Source organism: Pseudorasbora parva, chromosome 18, assembly GCF_024679245.1.
Source record: "Pseudorasbora parva isolate DD20220531a chromosome 18, ASM2467924v1, whole genome shotgun sequence".
In the NCBI taxonomy this organism is placed as follows: domain Eukaryota; kingdom Metazoa; phylum Chordata; class Actinopteri; order Cypriniformes; family Gobionidae; genus Pseudorasbora; species Pseudorasbora parva.
The window spans coordinates 23,581,889-23,601,397 of record NC_090189.1 but is presented as its reverse complement, the minus strand read 5'-3'; the positions used below and the strand labels follow the sequence as shown (position 1 = coordinate 23,601,397).

Below are 19,509 nucleotides of genomic sequence, written 5' to 3'. Positions count from 1 at the left end.
ACTCAGAAGCGAGTTCGAAGCTATTTCGAGGCTGTTTTTTTTGGGAAACTCACTAAAAATACCTGGTTTACAAGAGTCATTTGTTCACCAATCGGACATCACAGTTTGTGCTGTGTTCATTGTTTGTGGGTTTCATGTCATTATGATATCCGAATCCGAACGTTCCGCATTTAGACAACAAAGCTTCCACAACTGTGGTTATAACGACTAAGTTAGATTTTAAATTACTGTTTGTGTGAATTCTTTTGCTCAAACACGTTCTTGCTAGGGTGGCCATCTGGCTGGATTTTGTCCGGACAGTCCGGATTTTAAGCCCCCCCTTCTGGCGTCCGGGTCAGTCAAGCCGGACACTCATTTGTCCTCCTTTTTTGAGTCTCGCTGAATCGGTCTAAAAAACATGCCCTAGAATCTTATGGGGACGCAGCAGCATTGAGTTTTTTTCGAGTATGGGTCCGCTTGATGTCATCAGGGCGGAATGTCCTTGTGTGGGCCGTACGACCATAAACGCTGCACTCACTGCAGTCACAGGACTTCACAAAATCAATAATCTTACCAAAGAAGTGTGTTTCTGATGGAGCGGTCCCAACGATAAAGCTTCACTGTCCTGCTTTGGAAGCAGGCGGTGAGTAAAACTGCTTCAAATGTCTATGTTGTTGGCTATCGTCGTGTAAGTAAACATCAGTAAACAACACAATCATATATAGTTATTTATCAATGAAGCATGCGATCTATAGTGTGTGTTTAAATACATTTGTTTAGCTGACCAATATAGGTGTCAGTTTGTTTATTGAACCACCCCAAACATAAACCTAGGGGATGTTCACATAAAGCATGCTTCGTCATTCAAATGCGCTAACGGTTACTCAATTGTTGTTCTATGTATAACGTTACACTAGTCTGACGTGCAAAACCGTTTTGCTTGCTACTGCTAAGGTTTAGTCGCATACAATAGCCCAGAACCAAATCATGTCCTCATAATAACCACGAGTAAGTTAAACACACACAAATGTTGACAAGCCTACAGTACATAGGCCTACCAGAGACTGACGTCCTGATGTTGCTGCTTCTCCTGTTCAATTTATTTCATCCTCCTGATCTGATTCTGGATCATATGTATTAGTTGAATCTGATTGAGAGCCATGGATTATTATGGTAACGTTTTCTTGAGGATGTCACCGCCCTCCGACGCTCTCATGCTGCTTGCGCTCGTGATTCTTTAGCTCCGCCCACACGATACGCCTCCATCCGCTCGTTTTTTCCGACCGTACCTATCTTTCTTTTATAAATATAATAAAACGTTTTGGAGATATGATTCATGAAGGATGCAATACTACTCTACAGGTATTCAAGATTAACATGAGATTGACTGAAACTCAGTGCCCCCCCCCCCCTTCCTTTAATGAGTTAAACTTGTTCACAGCAATCTTTCTCCAACCCTCCGTTTATCGCGCAGACCTCGCTAAACCATACCCCCTCCGCCAGTCATGTTTCACAGCAGAGGTTTGTAAATTCATGCAGTCAAGCCTCACCAGTCATACTGCATAACAGAAATATATAAACAAATAATGAAAGCGAAAAATAAAAAATACACATTTCAGTTCTTAACAAAGAGCTGCCTGAGCAGCTGCAGTTTGTTAAAGGGATAGTTCACCCAAAAAGGAAAATTCTGTTATCATTTACTCACCCTCATGTTGTACCGCTTCTTTCTTCTGCTGAACACAAAAGAAGATATTTTGAAGAATGTTTGTAACAAAGCAGAGCAACTATTGACTAGGCCATAGTTTTTCTTTCCATGTGGTGGTCAATTAGCTATATCTTCTTGCTGAAATGTGAATTAATTTATTTTTCGCATTCATTATTTGTTTATTTAAGTATTTCTGTTAATTCTAGAAGTTTTATTTGAAACATCACAATGTCTTGAATAAGTGAAAAAATATATAATTTTTTTTTGGCCTCTTACACATATATAGGTCTACACCAAGGTATCAAAATGTGGCAATTAATATAGGCTATTTCAGAATCACTGTATCAAAAAAACAATCGATATGATGGACAAACTTGTATTGTAGTTACGAGTAGCCTACACCATGTCCTATGCAATTATTCTTGCCTTACTAAAGGCTGCAAAGTGTCCTCCTTCTTGGTGTTATGTAAATGGCCACCCTAGTTCTTGTGCAGACCCGATTTGAATGTGAGGGACAATAATACAACTTGAAAAAGTAAATTAAGTTGTGTTTCCAAAGAAATTAATTGAATGAATTAAGAAGACTTGAAATAAGGCACACAAATCACATGGACAACATGTCTTTGTCACATTTCACGGATGAAAATGTGGGTTTGGAGAGACCTGATTAAATAATGGAGTAATTTCACAGGATTTTTAGTTTGGGTCAACTTTTCCTTTCATATTCATCCTGCAAAAACCTTCATTTAGTATTTATTTATAGTTTTTTTTTTTTTTTAATTGCAAGGGCTATGTTTGTAGTGTAGCCTAGACATACACATAAACAATAATGTTGGCCTTATTACAAAAAAAATATAATTTTTTTAATGTTATGTTATTCATCAGGAAAAGGGGATAAAACAGGAAATGTTCACAGCAGCAAAACGTGGTATCACCAAAGACATGTAAATGTGTTGTATTTCAAACATTTCCTTAAATTGATGAAAGGCATATAGGCCTAATACAGAGAAAGCACAGATTCTACTGAGGTTGTATCCACATGATAAAAATCTCTAGTCTGCACTCTGCTTTTAGATGTCAGGAACAGACCCTTTGCAACACGCATGACTATTATTTATTTGTGTTGAAATCAGTCGAGGGAGAAAGGCAATCTGATGCAGTAAGTGTTTCCTTTGTGGACTGAACACAGCAGACCTGTCTGAAAGCTGTGCACACACTGGCACTTGAACTTCTGTGGCTGTGATCATCACCAGTTATCACTTTAATGTAGTTTTACAGAGCTTGTAAGGGTGCATAAAGATATATTCTACAAACAAAACTATATACAAAAAGGTTTGCATTGACCGTTTGAACTTCTGTGTGAACTTCAAACTGTACATATTTGACTGCTGAAATGAAGTGAATTTGGCCATGAAATCAGTTTTACTTAGAGCGGTGGAAAAAATTGTTCAGCTGAATCAGTGTGCGTGTCATAAAAAAGGTTCGGTGCTGAAACACAAGAGCAGTTGTGGTGCTTTAAGCATCCAGTCTTTCTGATCTCCATTCTGGAAGACTTATCTTGCACAGGCAAAGGTGCAAATCTCAATGTTTAACGTGGAAATGCAAGCAGATGTGTCCTCGCACTAGAGAGTGCTTCAACATCTGGAGAATTTTGAGGAGAAAAAACTGGTCCATGTAGATTAGTGTGTCTGGAGGGTTACGTAAACAAAACCGAAATTTACCTCCTTTGCTGAATTTTCCTTTTCTCATCGAAAGAATTCATCCATGTTTTTACAGAATACATCTGTGGCGCTTCTTTTGTCTCTTCCGTGTCAATTATTATTGTTATTTTATCCATATATGATGAGGTATTTGGGAATTTTACTTTGGTCAAGTATGTTTTAGTTAGAAAGTCTACACTTGGACAGACTTGTTTAAATTGGAATAAGTAAGTGAGATTTTTGGGATGGATTTCAGAAAGGTTTATTATTTGGTTTAGAGAAATAAATGGAAGAGAGTGTGTGTGGGGACAAAGAGTGGGGTTATTCCAAGTGGAGTACTGTAATTGAAACTGAAATGGCATGAAAAGACCTGAAGTAATGAAGAAAACTTTGCTTAAGTTGCCTGACTGTTAAACCGCTATCTGTGCTGGTGAAGCAATATCTGAAATTCATGTGCTCACTGTGGATCAAAGTTTTAAAAAATAAAATATATCGACAACTGGGTCTGAGGACAAATTGGCTGTGGTCTTCAACACACACTTCTCTCCTGTCTTAAAGGAGCAAGCCTTGCACCTGTGGTTCAGTGGCTCTACGCAACTGAGAAGAAGGCAGTACCCACTGTGAGAACCTCATGTTTTTAAACATCTCCTTTCAACCTTGACTCAGTCCAACAGCGATTTGAACTCTGCTTTTATGTTTATTAGTCTTATATGGAAGCTTTAAGAGGCCATATTGTTTTCTGCCATGATCATTTTCTTGAGCTCTTGAGAATTTTTAAAAGTTGTTTTCCTTGGTCTTGAGATAACAAAAACATGTTAAGCACTATATATTGAAAGAAAAATAACTCATTCATGATAAAGCAATATATTTTTAAATGCATGGTTATATAATTTTTGACAGATGAATGGTGAACAACATACTTAAGATATAAGAAATGTTTATGTTGAGGTCATGAGAAAATTAATTATTGATCACAATAAAACAAGACTAAAAATGCAATAATAATGCAATAATAATGCATGGCCTCTTAAGACTTAATTATTTTTGTAGTGTTGCACATACAAGCCATTTTCATCTTTTTTTCAAAGGTCAGTCACGAAAAAATATTGTCCTCAAAACATTTACCATCAAATGATCTTCTCTTTTACTTCACATAAATAATCCTTTCTTAGATGACATTAAATGAAACCTGCATATTCTCTAAGGTTTGGTCGCTTACTGTTGGGTAAAGCAATATACATTCATCAATTCAGCTTGGTTAAAGTGATGAGACAGAATAGGCTGTGCAAATTAAGAAAATATTTTTTAACCATTACCTAAAAAGAATCCTATAAATAAAAAACCTGCTAAATTTATTTAAAATCAAAAGTTTGAGAAGCTGTGCAAAAATGAACCGTACATGAATGGAAAAAATGAGAACATTTGATCAGGATGACCCAGGACAAAGTTTTGAGGTTGGATGAATTTGTGATGGTGATTGTTGTAGTGATTGGATGAGTGAGTTGTGGATTGGGTGGAAGGGGTGGCTGGGGGAGGACTTGTTGGCAGGGTCACAAACTGTTTCCTTAAACAGACTTATGAAAACCATACGGCACAAGGGAAAGCCACAGGCCGAATCTCCCCCCACCACTCAGCACACTCATTACCCGCCCCCTCTTCTAATAACAAACGTCTGTACCCTCCTTCTCTGTCTCTCTGCTGCAGACAGACTGCAGACAAAAGTCATCTCTTTAAGCACAGTGACCAGAGGTTTGAAAGAGCTCATAGGTAAATTTAAACATTTGGTCAGAGGCAAAAAAAACAAAAAACAAAAAGCACTAGGATAACAGACGAAACAAGAAATATCTCAGCTGCAGAAACAAAAAAACACCAGTTATGGGATTCAGGACTGTTAGAAAATGCTGTGCTGCATATCCCTGTCTTTTCTTTGGTCTTCTTTATTTGTATTGGTCAAAGGGAGTCATGGGACAAAGCTTGCAGGAGCAGGATGGCGTGTGCAATGCTGAGGGATGCTATTCTATTCATCTCCAGCGCAAGACATTCCGGGAGTCCTGGAGGAGCTGCAAGGATAAAGGGGGGAACCTGGCTACTATGAAAGGACCAGAAGAAGCTTCTTTGATCCATGACCTCCTATCGTCAGGGGTTAGACGTACCTCCCGTCCTAGAATCAGGCTGTGGATTGGCCTTCAGCGTCAGCCTCGGCAGTGCTCGGCCACGCGTCCTTTGAGGGGCTTTACCTGGATCACTGGGGATCAGGAAACGCAATATACAAACTGGCAACGTGATGACTTACCCAGTGCTTGTGCTGCTCATCGTTGTGTGGTCATCACCTACAACACGGTGGACAAAAGTGGCAACGACCAGTACAACTTCAAATGGCTCGATGGGGCTTGTGCAGTGGCCGTGGAAGGTTTCCTCTGCCGCTACACCTACGAAGGGATGTGCCCAGCTCTTCAAAAAGAAGGAGGGGGTCCTGCACTGTACACCACTCCATTTGAACTGGCAAGTACTATTCTTACTCACATCCCTTTCGGCTCTGTGGCAACTCTTCCTTGTCCTGACAACGATAAGGAAGAACAGTCAGTTCTGTGCATGCAGAGGGAGGACGGGACAATTGGCTGGTCGAAAGATGCACCGCTCTGCTTGAACACTCCGAGGAACTGGTGCGAACAGGACAATGGAGGATGCGAGCACTACTGCTTGAACTCGGATACAGATTACTACTGTGAGTGCTCCGAGAATTATGTTCTGGGAGAAGATGGAAAGACCTGCCAGCTCTCGGACCCCTGCCACAGTGCCAACTGCGAGTTTGAGTGCGAGTCCACTCCTCAGGGCCACCGCTGCAAGTGTCCCGATGGGTACCTCCTGTCAGGAGATGGTCAGAGTTGTCTTGATATTGATGAGTGCTTGCAGAAACCATGTCCGCAGGAATGTGTCAATGCACCTGGTACATTCGAGTGTAGATGTTACGAGGGGTACCTTCCGTCTGAGTTTGGAGAATGCGTGGATGTAGACGAATGCATGGAAGGAAAGTGCGATCATTTGTGCGAGAATGAGCCTGGTTCCTACTCGTGCCGCTGTCATGAGGGATTCTCTCCACTTAGAGAAGATCTAGATCAATGCGAAGATATTGATGAGTGCACAACTCCAGACATTTGTGATCAGGTATGCAGAAATTACGAAGGTGGATTCGAGTGTCTTTGTGAGGAGGGTTATATGTTGCAAGACAACTACTGTCGGCCAGTCAAAGATGAACACTTGATAGTCAAATCAGCTGATGCAACTCTGAATGACCCCAGCTTGCCTGAACTGGTGACAGATCCCAGCCCTCTGGAGTGGCTAACAGATTCCCCAAGCATGGAGTGGCATCCGACTTACCTGAGCTGGTTTACAGAGAAGACCCAGGAAGGAGATGAAGCTACACAAGAACCTGATTTAAATGAGCATGCATCCTCAAATTCACCTTCATCTAAATTTTTGATGGATACTACACCTTCAGTTGATTCAAATGAAGAGGATGCATATGATGAGGATATATCAATATCAACTGGTGACACAGTAGATGTAAGGACTTCAGGAGACAAAGGGCCCTCGATGTCTTCAACATCTGTGCCTAAGAGAAAATGGGATTTTGTCATGCTCACTCCTGAAACATCACAAATACCAGAAAATACATCAGGAACTGAACAGCGTCCAGGTGACCGAAAGAAACACGACAAAAGCTGGCTGCTTGTGGCACTGCTGGTACCACTATGTGTTTTTATTGTGGTCATGTTAGCATTAGGCATTGTTTATTGCACAAGTTGTGCTGTAGAGCCACGGAGCAAAAGTGTGACAGACTGCTACCGCTGGACCACCAACTCCAAGCCTGAAAAGTCAAGCACAACTAACTCTCAAGCTTGAGTAATGTACAGTTAACATAACTATTTTTTTTTTTTTTAATTAAAAAAAGCAGCAATGACCCTGGACTTTGTCAAGCTGTTTTTTTGTGTGATCACACTGTCACTTTGGTATTCGGTAGGATCCAGTGGGATATAAGGGCCAACTAGTCATTTAGATTTAACTTTCAGACATTAATAATATTTCAAAAAGCAATTCTTTTAATGGACATGGAAAAGAGACATTTTGTGGAAAGTGGGACATAGCAAACAAAATTTAGCATGCATCCATTTTTTCATATAATACAATTAATGAGACTTTTTATGATGCCTACAAGTGCAAATAAATGTGTAAAAAATCAGTAGTTGAAATGTATTTGTTTCAGTCACAGTTTATGCTACAGCACCCCCAAACAGTAAGGTATGTAACTACAACTGTTTTCAATAATTGACACTTACACATAGAGATTAAACATCAGTTTAACTTACAGTTAATATCACTTAATTTTATCCAGCACAAATCATTTGACTAATAACTATAACATTGTTGCATTTGGATCATGCATAGCCTACAGTAATACTTGAGTTGCCCATGTTACTTTTATTTTGACTATTAATGCTGAAAAAAGGAAATGCCAGGAAAATAGAACAGATCAGTAACAGTCATGAAACTGAATAAACAGTTTAAGCACAAAACACATCTTCAGTGAAATAGTAAATTAAATGAAAGAATAAAAAGTATGCCAAAAATATTTTTTGTTGTTGCTATTATTTTATAGTAGTATATATCACATCTAATAAACATTTTTTCACTGTAATAATGTTATTAGTGACAGCTAGAAACATTTATTTTAACACAAGAGAATAGTGGGATTCTCTTGTGTTAAAATAAATGTTGCTAGCTGTCACTAATAACATTTTAATTGTATTACTTTCAGCATCCCAATTCTAATTCACACCTGCTGTGACAGTGATGGCAGCTTGGCCATTTTGTGTTGTACAGGCACAGTCACACCAGTAGCTGTCACTGTATGACATACACAGGTTATTGTCTTCTACAAACTAACTTGATTTTAATAAAGTTAAACTTGCACTACGTTATGGTAGCCTACAGTTTTTTCCCCCTAACCATGTGTAACCAAGATTCATTTTGACAGATAACATTTTTGTAAAAGTGCCATGAGCCCCTTTGGAGCAGCAAAAGCATGAAAGCAAAACCAGGGTCAGTTTGTTTACTACATTATGATTATCGAGTCAAATGTGGAGTTAGCAGGACCCTTATTATAAAATGACTGACTTGATGATCAGCTGAAATGTTTGTCATTAACAGTTACATAATGTATTTCTGTCTACATTTGGTCTACAAATAAAATAAAGAACAAACGTTAGGCTACTAATGAAGAAAATTAGATTTTAATATTATTTTTAAAAATGTATACATGAAATTACAAGAATAAAGAAACAGAATTTAATATTTTCTGGTGTGATAAACATTACATGGATTTTTACGAAAATAGCCTGGGATGTCAAAATACTCACATCCTGAAAGAAACTATTGAAAAACGTATTTTTCGACGAGGATGGGATTCGAACCCACGCGTGCAGAGCACAATGGATTAGCAGTCCATCGCCTTAACCACTCGGCCACCTCGTCATACGACTAGGTATTTTTGCGCATATCTTTAAAAATTACATATGTAACTCCTATCGTACTTTCAAATATATTTTGTATACATTTTATGTAGCTACTAAAACGTATACATTCTATGTAACAGTTAGATACTAAAACGTTCACTTACTAAATGATTGTCGTAGCATATTTGTCTCCGTATGTTGATACATCGCTATCACAACACTGTTCTAGTAAGTTGAACACTAAACATACATTAAAATGAGCAATTAGAAAAACGCATTCCAGAAAACATGAAACTGCCTTTGAATACATGTTAAGAAACTAGTAATAAAGCAAAGTATTCGAGCTATTTCACTACAATAGTCTACACTCACAAAAAAACTGTTAGTTCCATTGACTGACACGTTTTACCTGAGAGCAATGACTATGTGCTGCTTCTTTTTGTACGTGACAGATAAAATTGAAAGCATAATTTATTTCCCTTGGTGAAAAAACGTGCGGGAAAACTTTAGCTTGTTGTTGACATCCCTGTCACCATAGTCCCCTGCTGCCCTCTACTGACCACACTGATATCCCATTTATATAATAATACGTTTTAAAATAGTATTCAATTCCTTTCTTTTTTTTACATCTTAACTGGACACTATAGTTAGCTCCAGTATCTTCAAAGCTTTAAAAAACGTTTAATTCATTACGATATTGATAATGTTTTCAGATTTGAATAGAATGTAAGTTAGCTTAATAATTACCATATATGTATCTAAACTATATAATTTATCTAAAATATGGATCTCTCTGTCCACATCTGCAAACACTTACCATCTGAATAGGTTTGCATAATTTAAAGGTCTCGAACTCGCATTTACTAGTTGTCTGTTACTAGATAGATATACAACAGGAAACATATCTCTCATGATAGGAAGCCACGCAGATCGTTGCAAAACGCCAAGCAATGATTCAGCGGCTTGTGTCGGCTTGGCCAATTAACACAACGAGTAGGCTACTAGAGCCCTCCCCGCGTCTCGGGCCATGTGAAGGCAAGGCTTGCCGCGGATTTCAAGCAGGTCAAATTGTTTAGGCAGATTATTTGACAGACTGGTCAAATATATAAAACTGATCAACTGTTTTTTTTTTAAAAGTATTTATACGACAATGGCTACTCCTCTCAAGAGATTTTGTTCAAGCGTCGACGTTGACCTCAAAAAAAGGGCACTGAAGGTCTCAATAGAAGGAAACATTGGTAAGTTGCTTTAAACAACGAAATTATATACACAAAATAAAACGCATTTAATATATTATCTAAGTGTTAGCAATTTCGTTTTTTATTTATTTAAACGAACCAGTAATATGTACGAGAGCGTTCCTTTATATATCCGTATGGACTTTTGCCATTATATTTTAGTGAGTTTCTGTGACATCATACATCATACACGTCACAGTTTTAAGTCAGGATGTCCTTTACAGCTCTAGCACATTCGGGGCTTTATCCCAAATGTTTTGAGGTTTCACCAAGACAACAACAATTTCTTGGTCTTTAAAAATGGCTAACATCAATGTTTAGCACTCTTATGGAAATATTGTCATTATAATTTAAATAATTATAATTAGGTTAATTTCAAATTGTTTGTTATAAATCAACATCTCAGGAACATCTCATGGGGTTCTAATCAAAATAGGACTTTTTGTTACAAAACAGGGCATTGCTTATATATCCACTGTAGAGGACACCATGACTTAAAGGACAATTCCAGGGAATTTTTAAGTTTATTCAACATGAACATGGCCCTTACATGATAACGAGATGCATTTAGCCATTATTTGAATTCACCTAAATAGTGTTTTAGACGGCTAGCTGTATCTTGCGCTGAAGTCCCGTGGGAACTCAATTGTATCCGAAAAAAAGGCAAACAGTCCATCTGGGAAGAGCGCGTTGTGTGTGTAAAGCATGATTATTTTATTACTGCACATCTTTCCTCAAGCCGTGTGTGCCCAAATGGAAGGATAAATAAAGTTTACATTACCTAGTGGTTGCACCCATCTTCGACCACATGGCATTTTTCTTCAACCGGCCCCGCTGTGTTGTCTGTGGAAGTGTGTTGTGTCATCCTTGTCGAAGTGAGCCCGATCGGATCCTCACTCTAGGGATGTCCGGTTCACGAACTAATCGTTCTTTTTAACCGGTTCATTTCACATTGGACTGAATCGTTCTAAACGGTTCACATCTCAAATCGCGCTGATCCCACAAGTTACTTTAGTTACTCACTTTCTGACATGAGTGACAGTCTCTTCGAATAGAAATAAACGAATGTCTTGAATTCCAACCATTCACTGAACTGAGACATGTTTTCCTGAGAAGAACCGAACTCCCGAGCAGCTGATACTGAGCATGCGCGTAAAACTGAACGTCCAGCGGTTCTCGGATCAGCAGTACAGAATCGAAAACCGTTTCTTTCGGACAGGTTCGATATTGACTGAGAACCGACGAGCCAATGAGCAGAGCAATGAGATCAATCTTCATACCTATTATTTTACGGTCTATGCTTCATACACACGACAATCTTTCCAACTGGACTATTTGCTTTTATTCCGGCTACAACCGAGTTCCCACGGGACTTCAGCGAGAGACTACTTAAACAATGGCTATAGCCACTTATAAGTGGCTAAACGCATCTCGTTGTCATGTAAGGGCCCTGATTTGTTGGACAGACATTTTAATTACATTTTGTGTCTGTTAAGAGGCACAAAGAGAGCCTTTACGTTTATGCCCCCGTAGCTGCCGTTTTAGCTGAGTGGGGGCTCTGGGCATTACTGTAATAGCTCCGTGTTACAAGCACCAATCCGGTTCGTTTTTTTTTTCTATAGACTGTACTCACAAAGATAAAACGATCAAGATAAACATAAAAATTGCCGCAATTGTCCTTTAAATCATATTTATCAGGCATTTTGGAGACACAACAAGTAAATAGGGAAATAAATTTCATATAAATAATCCTATGAAATATTACATATTATTATGAAAATGTTGCCAATTATTACTCCCATTGTTACACTTCTTTTTTTCATTACATGTTACACCAAGAACACATTAATATGCAAATTAGATGCAGTGTATTGATACATTGTATTGAATAGGAAAATCCAAGTATGGCCATTTTACCCACATATTGCATAAAATAAGATGTTATATCAAAGCATTCAGTTATATATTTTATAACATAGCTCAGAATCATCTTTTAAAAAGTTAAGTTACTTAAAAATGTATTCGTAAATTAAAAATAAATCCTATTGTTTTTGCCTATACATGCAATTTCTTTTAATAATTTTTTTTAAAGGGGGGGTGAAACACTCAGTTTCAGTCAATCTCATGTCTTGAGTACCTATAGAGTAGTATTGCATCCTTCATATCCCCGAAAAGTCTTTAGTTTTATTATATTTATAAAATAAATATAGGCTGTACCGAGTCTTTCCGGAAAAAAACGAGCGCTTGGAGACGTATCGTGTGGGCGGAGCTAAAGAATGACGAGTGTGCACAAAGCGGTGACGTCCTCAAGCGTGGAGAAACCCATGGCTATCGATCAGATTCAGCTAATACAGATATGATCCAGAATCAAATTCGGAGGCTGAAATAAATTGAACAGGAGAAACAGCAACAGCAGGACGTCCGTCTCTGTGGTATGTACTGTATTTAGTGGCCTGTCAACATTTGTGTGTCTTTACTCGCAGTTTATGAGGACATGATTCGGTTTATGGACCATTGTATGCGACTAAACCTTAGCAATAGCAAGCAAAACGGTTTTGCACGTCAGACTAGTGTAACGTTATACATAGAACAACAATGGAGTAACGTTAGCGCATTTGAATGACGAAGCACGCAATCGTGCCGTTTACTGATGTTTACTCACGCGACGATAGCCAACAGCACAGACATTTGAAGCAGTTTTACTCACCGACTGCTTCCAAAGCAGGACCGAACCCCTATCGCTGGGACCGCTCCGTCAAAAACACACTTCTTTGGTATGATTTGGTGAAGTCTGGTGACAGCAGTGAACGGTGGAGATCCACTTTGCGACGCGACTGAAGCAATGTTGTGAAGCTTCCCATCATTTCTGCGTTCAAATCGGTTCAAATGCAGCGCTGCCTTCCCAGAATGCTGTGCTGAAGCGTTGAAGTCGATTGATGTCACCCATAGGAATAAAGTGGAGCGCGGTGCGGACTATAACGACATAAGTGTTCACGGACGACTGGATCTGCAGCTGAGAGAGTGTTTATGGGCGTGCATTTCCTCTCTCGCTCTAGTCACACGCGCGCGCACCCTACCGGGAGAAGAGCCCGTACGGCCCATACAAGGACCTTCCACTCTATCGACGTCAAGTCGACCCATACTCGAAAAAAACTCTCCGAAACTTGTGAGAAACTGGAAGGAGTATTTTTGACACAGAAATGCTCCATCAAACGTCCAACATTAGTTTTTGAAACTTTGTCTATGTTTAGGATGGGAGGGGGTCTATGTTTAAAAATCCAAGTCTTTAACAGTGTAAAAAGCTCAGTATGCATTAAACAGCATTTCACCCCCCCTTTAAAAAACTGAGTCCTGGTGTCAACTACAGAGGACATATCATAACATATGAATACAATATAATTTAAAAAATATATATATACAGTAACGTTAGTGCTGTTGGTGCCAAATACTGTAACATAATCTAACATATTTTGTAGAGGGAGGCTTCAAAACCATCGACTATGACTAAAATGTCTCGTCAAAAAACAGAATAACATAAAAAAGGTGACAACTAAGAGTCGTTGCTGCTGCTGAACCATGAAACCAGACTATAGTTTAAATATATAATAGCATTATGTTTTAATAAAATGGCCTTCTGCTATAATATTTGGTTTAAGCATTCTTTTGGAAATCAATACAAAGATATAAGCATCCAGGGAAATGTTTTTTTTTTTGATAATAAGACAATGAAAATCATGATTTTATTTTTATTTTGGTGTTGTGAATTCTAAAACATTTAACTTATGTCTGTGCAACAGCGGCAGGGAAGTCAAGATTTGTGCACTTGTTGGAGCGGGTGCTAGAGGAATGGGAGGTCATACCAGAGCCCATTGGGAGATGGTGCAAGACCATAGAGAACGAGTATGAGGTACAATATGTCTGTAATGTATACAAGAAATTTGATTATGAGGTGTCTTCAAACTCTTTCTTTCAATAATACATCCCCTTCAAACCTTGTAGGAGCTCAGCACGTCCCATAAGAGTGGAGGCAGCCTGCTGCAGATGTTATATGACAAGCCCAGTCGCTGGTCGTACACTTTCCAGAGCTATGCCTGCCTGAGTCACAGCTTCAGCCTCCTTCTGCCAAACTTCAGCAGGCAGAGCGACCGGTCCAGTTCTTTGAGCGCTCTGTCTATAGTGAACGGTACATACAAACATTTTCTCTCAACGATTTATAAGACAAATTCAAAATGGTATTGAACTGAAAAGTCTTGCTGCTTTTAATCCTCCAGATATGTGTTTGCCTCGAACCTCTTTGAGTCTGGAGATCTGAATGAGACAGAGTGTGCCATCTACCAAGACTGGCATTTGTGGCTCCTCACTCAGTTTGAGTCGCAGATTGAGCTGGACGCCATGATCTATCTTCGTGCTGATCCTGAGGTATCTTGTAGCTCCTTGCATGTCGAACAACGAATGCATGTCGAATGGATCAAAAAGTGATGTAAATCTATCTGATTAATTGATTATCACCTCGCATGATCTGCAGAGGTGTATGGAGCGTCTTCAGTTCCGAGGGAGAGAGCAGAAACAGGGTATTCAGCTGGACTACCTGGAGTCCTTATAAGCACGAGTGTTGGCTGTACAACCGAACGACAAAGTCAGTGGTCACAGTAGTATGTGCTAAACCTTTTGATTTCGACTGTTGTCATTGATCAGTTATCTTAATGGATATCTTGTCATATACAGGTTGGATTTTGAGTATCTTAAAGATCTGCCAATACTGGTCCTGGATGTTAATGATGATTTTAAAAATGACAGAATTAAGCAAGAAGGTGTAATTGAAAAGGTGCGTATATTTGGGTCTGTGGACAAATGCCATTATTGAGAGTTTTGCCTCTTATGCCTGTTTCCCGCTGTATGGGCAAACAGAGCGGGAGCAACACACACCCGTTGTGCTTTCAAACTGGTAGTGTTTGTTGTGCAGCTCAACCACGGCTTGTGTACTGCAAATACAGATGAGCATCGTCCATTCTGCCATGTTTTTCAGGTGTTCTCCAACCACTGTCTGTCACATGCTTTGGTTTATGATGGGCAGCATATTCTTATGCAACAATGTTCCTCTCCTACTGCCCCACACACATGCATATAACATGCTGTACATATGTAGTTTACATGATAAGAGTAAGACTTTAAATTTTGGCCAAAAACTTCTGGGAATGTGTCTTCGTGTATTTTTTTTCTTTCAAAGCGGTGAATGTTATATGGTGAAACACTTCTTTTTTTAGGCTGAAATTTATTTTTCATGTTAACTCGGGTCTATTTTGAACAAGAACAGTGCACTGTGGCTTTAATTCAGCGTGAGTAATGCAGCAAAAATAAACTTGCCGCCAAAACGATCACGGCAAATCAGATTCTGCATTTTTGCAAAGGTATAAATCACCCAAAAGTTCCAGTTCTCATTTACTTACCCTGTGAAAATGTATTTGCTCTTCTTAACACAAAGGAAGATATTTTGAAGAATGTTTGTACCAAACAGTTGTGGGGCACTATTGACTTCCATAGAATGAGGGAAAAATACTATGGAAGTCAGTGATGCCCCACAGTTGTCTGGTTAAAAACATTCTTCAAAACATCTTTATATAGGTTTAAAACAACTTAAGGGTGAGTAAATTATTTTTGGATGAACAGTATCCATTTAACATGGGCGGCAAAAATGTGCTGCTTACTCCAGTGGGGAACAGGCCTAACAGAAAAAGTGTTTTAGATTTGCCATGTTTTGACCTGACTTAATGGGCTATTTTGTTATTCTTTTCAGGTGAAGGAGTTTCTGAGCACCTTGTAGATATTTTGGATTTATTCATGTATGATTGCACTTATTTTTATTTTTATTTAGCTTTTTAAAAACATTATATATTGCTTTTTGTACATATGCATTTGCTTGTATAACATTAAAGACTAATTTTTTTACCAAAAAAAAGCTTTGCACTTCTGTAATGGAAACTGAAACCAGATAGGAAATCAAACGTAGAGTGAATGACATTTTGGGACAAAAACATGTACAGTAAATTTTTTTTAGAGATTAATATTTATATAAGTTTTGTCATTAGGTCTAAAGACTATTCCATAAGGGAAAAGGTGAAAGTTAGTATTACAGAGTTCCCACAGACAGAAAAGCTGGAAAAGTAATTTTTAAAATGATTTACACATTTACTATTTTCTATTCTTAAGTATTTAATCTTATAGAAACAGATCTTCGTCAGTGCATGTGATTTTTTTTTTTTTAAGTAAAATATTTTTTTCCTGTAATTACAAACATATATATATATATATATATATATATATATATATATATATATATATATATATATATATATATATATATATATATATATGTGTGTGTGTATGTAAAAAAAATCATAACCATTTATTTCTGCTGTTATAGATCCAATTCTCTCCAATATGCCTTATGACTAGTTGGCCAAACTCAGAACGCTGAATCACCAACTAATAAGGACCTGCTGGCTCATTTTGTGCTTTTGAATTCATTATTAAAATTAAGGTTGGTTTCATAAATTTCAACTTTCATGGTGAATGCAGCAATTCATTTATGACCAATTTTCAGATTAATTTTATCTATGTTCAGACAGTTTTACCCATTTTAACCTACATCTTTAAAACTGAAGATTTTTTTAACAATGCTTTTAAATGGCATGCAGATGTACTTGACAGTTCATTTGATATTGAGAAACAATGAAATGCATTTGCAATACCATAATCATGAACAGGAATCATATGGCATGCACATAATGTCAATCTAATTCACCTGGCCCGTATTCACATTTTAGCCTCTTGAGTGAAGAGTCAAGAAAATAAAACTTTTTTTTTGATGATATTACGAATTCATCTATAAAAACCCATGTATGCAGTGCAAATAGGTGAAGTAAAAAACTGAAGTAAAAAAAATATATATATACATCACCTGAAAAAACTTGTTTAAACAGAAACTGAGTTGTAATAATTAGAAAAAAATAAAAAATAATGTCACATTGTTTACTGAAAAAGTTTAAACCACTCTCTTGTAATGAATCACCAGAATCTTGTACACATCCAAAATAGCACATCAATTTATAAAGTCTGAAATCTTTATTGAGCTTCCAATTTTCATCTGAACAGAATTTATGAAATTTGGTTTCTAATGCAGGAGGAATTTTGAATAACTTCCCAATTACTTTTCAGTTTTTATTATTATTATTGTTATTATTTTACAAAAACATTATTCCATGGAGTCATAAATGTTATACATCATGGATTTATATGATAATTATATAATTATCATATATATAAAAATAATTTATAAGAGGGTAAATCTATTTATGCAGAAAAATGTCCCCATGATAATTAAAATTTCCCCAGAAAAAGAATATTATCATTTTTAAACAATGTTATGTACGCATTAAAACTACAAGTCCCATAATAAAATCTTCCTCAGAAATCCGGGTATTGCTTCACCCAGGTCGGTCGCGCCCTCCTCTACACAGATTGTTATTGACACAGTTGTCCTAACATGTTAAATAATAAGAGTTGCTTAATATCGGACGCATAGAGATGACAGCTACACACTTTTAACTGTCAACACATTATATGTGATAGCCATTAAAAAATAAAATAATTCGACAGTTAGTGACTGACTAATCTGATGCATCTAGTGTAAACATGACACCTTTAAATTTGACAGAACTTCCTAAATATGATTCTGAAACAAATTAACCTCTACTTTCTCGATAAAGACGAAAATAGGCGTATCGTGTGGGCGGGAATTTGTGACAAGCGTGCCCGCGTCCAATCGTCTTTACTAAAGGATGTTTCCTGGCGTTAAATCTAAAAGCCCTCTTGTAAACCTACCTTGACGTCGCGTGCTTTCGCTCGAGTAGCGTGCGTTGCAGCCAATCAGGTTCCAGTACTTAACACTCGCGCCCAATACCCTACGCATATTTTGAACAAGGGCGGGACAATACACAAATGGAACGAAGTAGGGTAGGTTGTTAGAAAGTTAATGGCTTGGGGGAAAGAGATTCTCTTCTCGCTTCAGGAGAGTTTGAGGATTTTTCTGAAGTAAAACGTAATTATTTTATAACAATATAACCCCAAAGAAAGTGAAAAGACAATATTACCGTCACAAATAGACGTATTATTTAGGAAAGTATGCAGGATGCAGTAGCCGGGACGGCAATGCTGACGGACGGCTTCGAGGACGAGATTGACTCGGTGACTCCGCGTTCCCCTGCGTTAGGGATGGGGGTTGGAGCTACACCAGGAGCCGGACTCGGGGGCCTCGGTGGCAAGAAAGTCCGCTTGTTCGGCGAGGCTGGCGGGCCCACAACAGACAGACTTGATTTCAAACTCACAGCGGCCGCGGTGCTATCGTCAGGCCCTGGATCCGGCAGCGACGAGGATGAGGTGTCTGAGGTAAGAGCGAGTCAGCCAGCAGGAAAGTGGAGAGAGAGTGTGTGTGTGTTAGCTCACATGCTAACTCCTGCTAGCCTTAATAGGCTTCATTCCCAACCCACCAAAACCCTGGAATTAATCACCTCATCTAAGGAGACCGACTTATCACGTCCCACTTTTGACAACATTTACACAACAAAACACTTGCGCAGAGCGCAGTTACAAACTATTTCAGTTGCGTTTCACGCAACCCACGTTGCCAGTTGCGTTTCTAAATAGCTCAAATTCAGGCGAGTTAGCTTAGCTTAGCACGGACTCAGAGATGAAGGCTGCGATTTGGGCCTAAAGAGAACATCAGGGAGCAACGCCATCGTCTGCTAGTTAGCCATCCCAAATAATTTCACAGATTTCAACCACTTGTCACTTTAGTTTACGCCTTTTAAAGTGTAACTCGCCACACGTCGCGGCTAAGTGACAGGCATTTTGAATGATGTAGAAATATCGCTAGCCGGGAAGCTAAGTGGCTCTTGGTACGTATCTAAATATTAGCTGGAAATATTAGCTGTTCAGCAAAGCTTATCTGCGTGACTGTGCCTCGCCAGGCCTTTGCACCGTGTTGGTAAACTTAAGGCTTGACATAGATCTGACATCTGTGTCAGTAGATGTAGGATGTTATAACGTTCACACAACCTTAAGTGTCAGTTCTAGTACTTGGGCTCAAGATATATAAATCTATCCCCACAGCAGGTTCTGCAATTTCATGGGGCGCAGATGTTAAAACAACAAACTTTAAGATTAGATATATATTATTTGGTGTCAGAGGGACAATCATTTGCCATTATGATCATGAAGTGTGGTCCTGGGTTTCAGGGTGTACATTGAAATGCACCTGTTGGGTCCTGTAGATGTTTAATTATCAATCACACTTAGGAATATTTTCTAAAACTGTA

At 38.4% G+C, this 19,509-nt stretch overlaps 3 protein-coding genes and 1 non-coding gene across 5 annotated transcripts in view; 3 read left to right on the top strand and 1 right to left on the bottom strand.

Annotated features, from left to right (window-relative positions):
* Positions 1-4,281: 4,281 nt before the first annotated feature.
* cd248b (CD248 molecule, endosialin b) lies at positions 4,282-7,895 on the top strand. The gene has a single exon (XM_067423538.1). The coding sequence runs from the start codon at positions 5,260-5,262 to the stop codon at positions 7,285-7,287; it is 2,028 nt and encodes a 675-aa protein (XP_067279639.1). The 5' UTR covers positions 4,282-5,259; the 3' UTR covers positions 7,288-7,895.
* Positions 7,896-8,834: 939 nt separating this feature from the next.
* trnas-gcu (transfer RNA serine (anticodon GCU)) lies at positions 8,835-8,916 on the bottom strand. The gene has a single exon. It is a non-coding gene; the product is annotated as a tRNA-Ser (tRNA).
* A 1,011-nt stretch (positions 8,917-9,927) lies between these two features.
* zgc:110540 (deoxynucleoside kinase) lies at positions 9,928-15,987 on the top strand. The gene is given in 9 exon segments (XM_067423471.1): positions 9,928-10,135; positions 13,933-14,042; positions 14,135-14,234; positions 14,237-14,318; positions 14,407-14,554; positions 14,661-14,731; positions 14,733-14,771; positions 14,861-14,960; positions 15,930-15,987. Coding segments are annotated over 9 exon segments (765 nt in total). The 5' UTR covers positions 9,928-10,047; the 3' UTR covers positions 15,957-15,987.
* Positions 15,988-18,139: 2,152 nt separating this feature from the next.
* Positions 18,140-19,509, top strand: part of ankhd1 (ankyrin repeat and KH domain containing 1) — a 70,845-nt gene continuing 69,475 nt past the window's right edge. For both annotated transcript variants that reach the window (XM_067424363.1, XM_067424362.1), the window contains exon 1: positions 18,140-18,580. In XM_067424363.1, the coding sequence (XP_067280464.1) occupies positions 18,317-18,580 (264 nt within the window). In that variant the 5' untranslated portion in view covers positions 18,140-18,316. The remainder of the gene's footprint in view (positions 18,581-19,509) is intronic.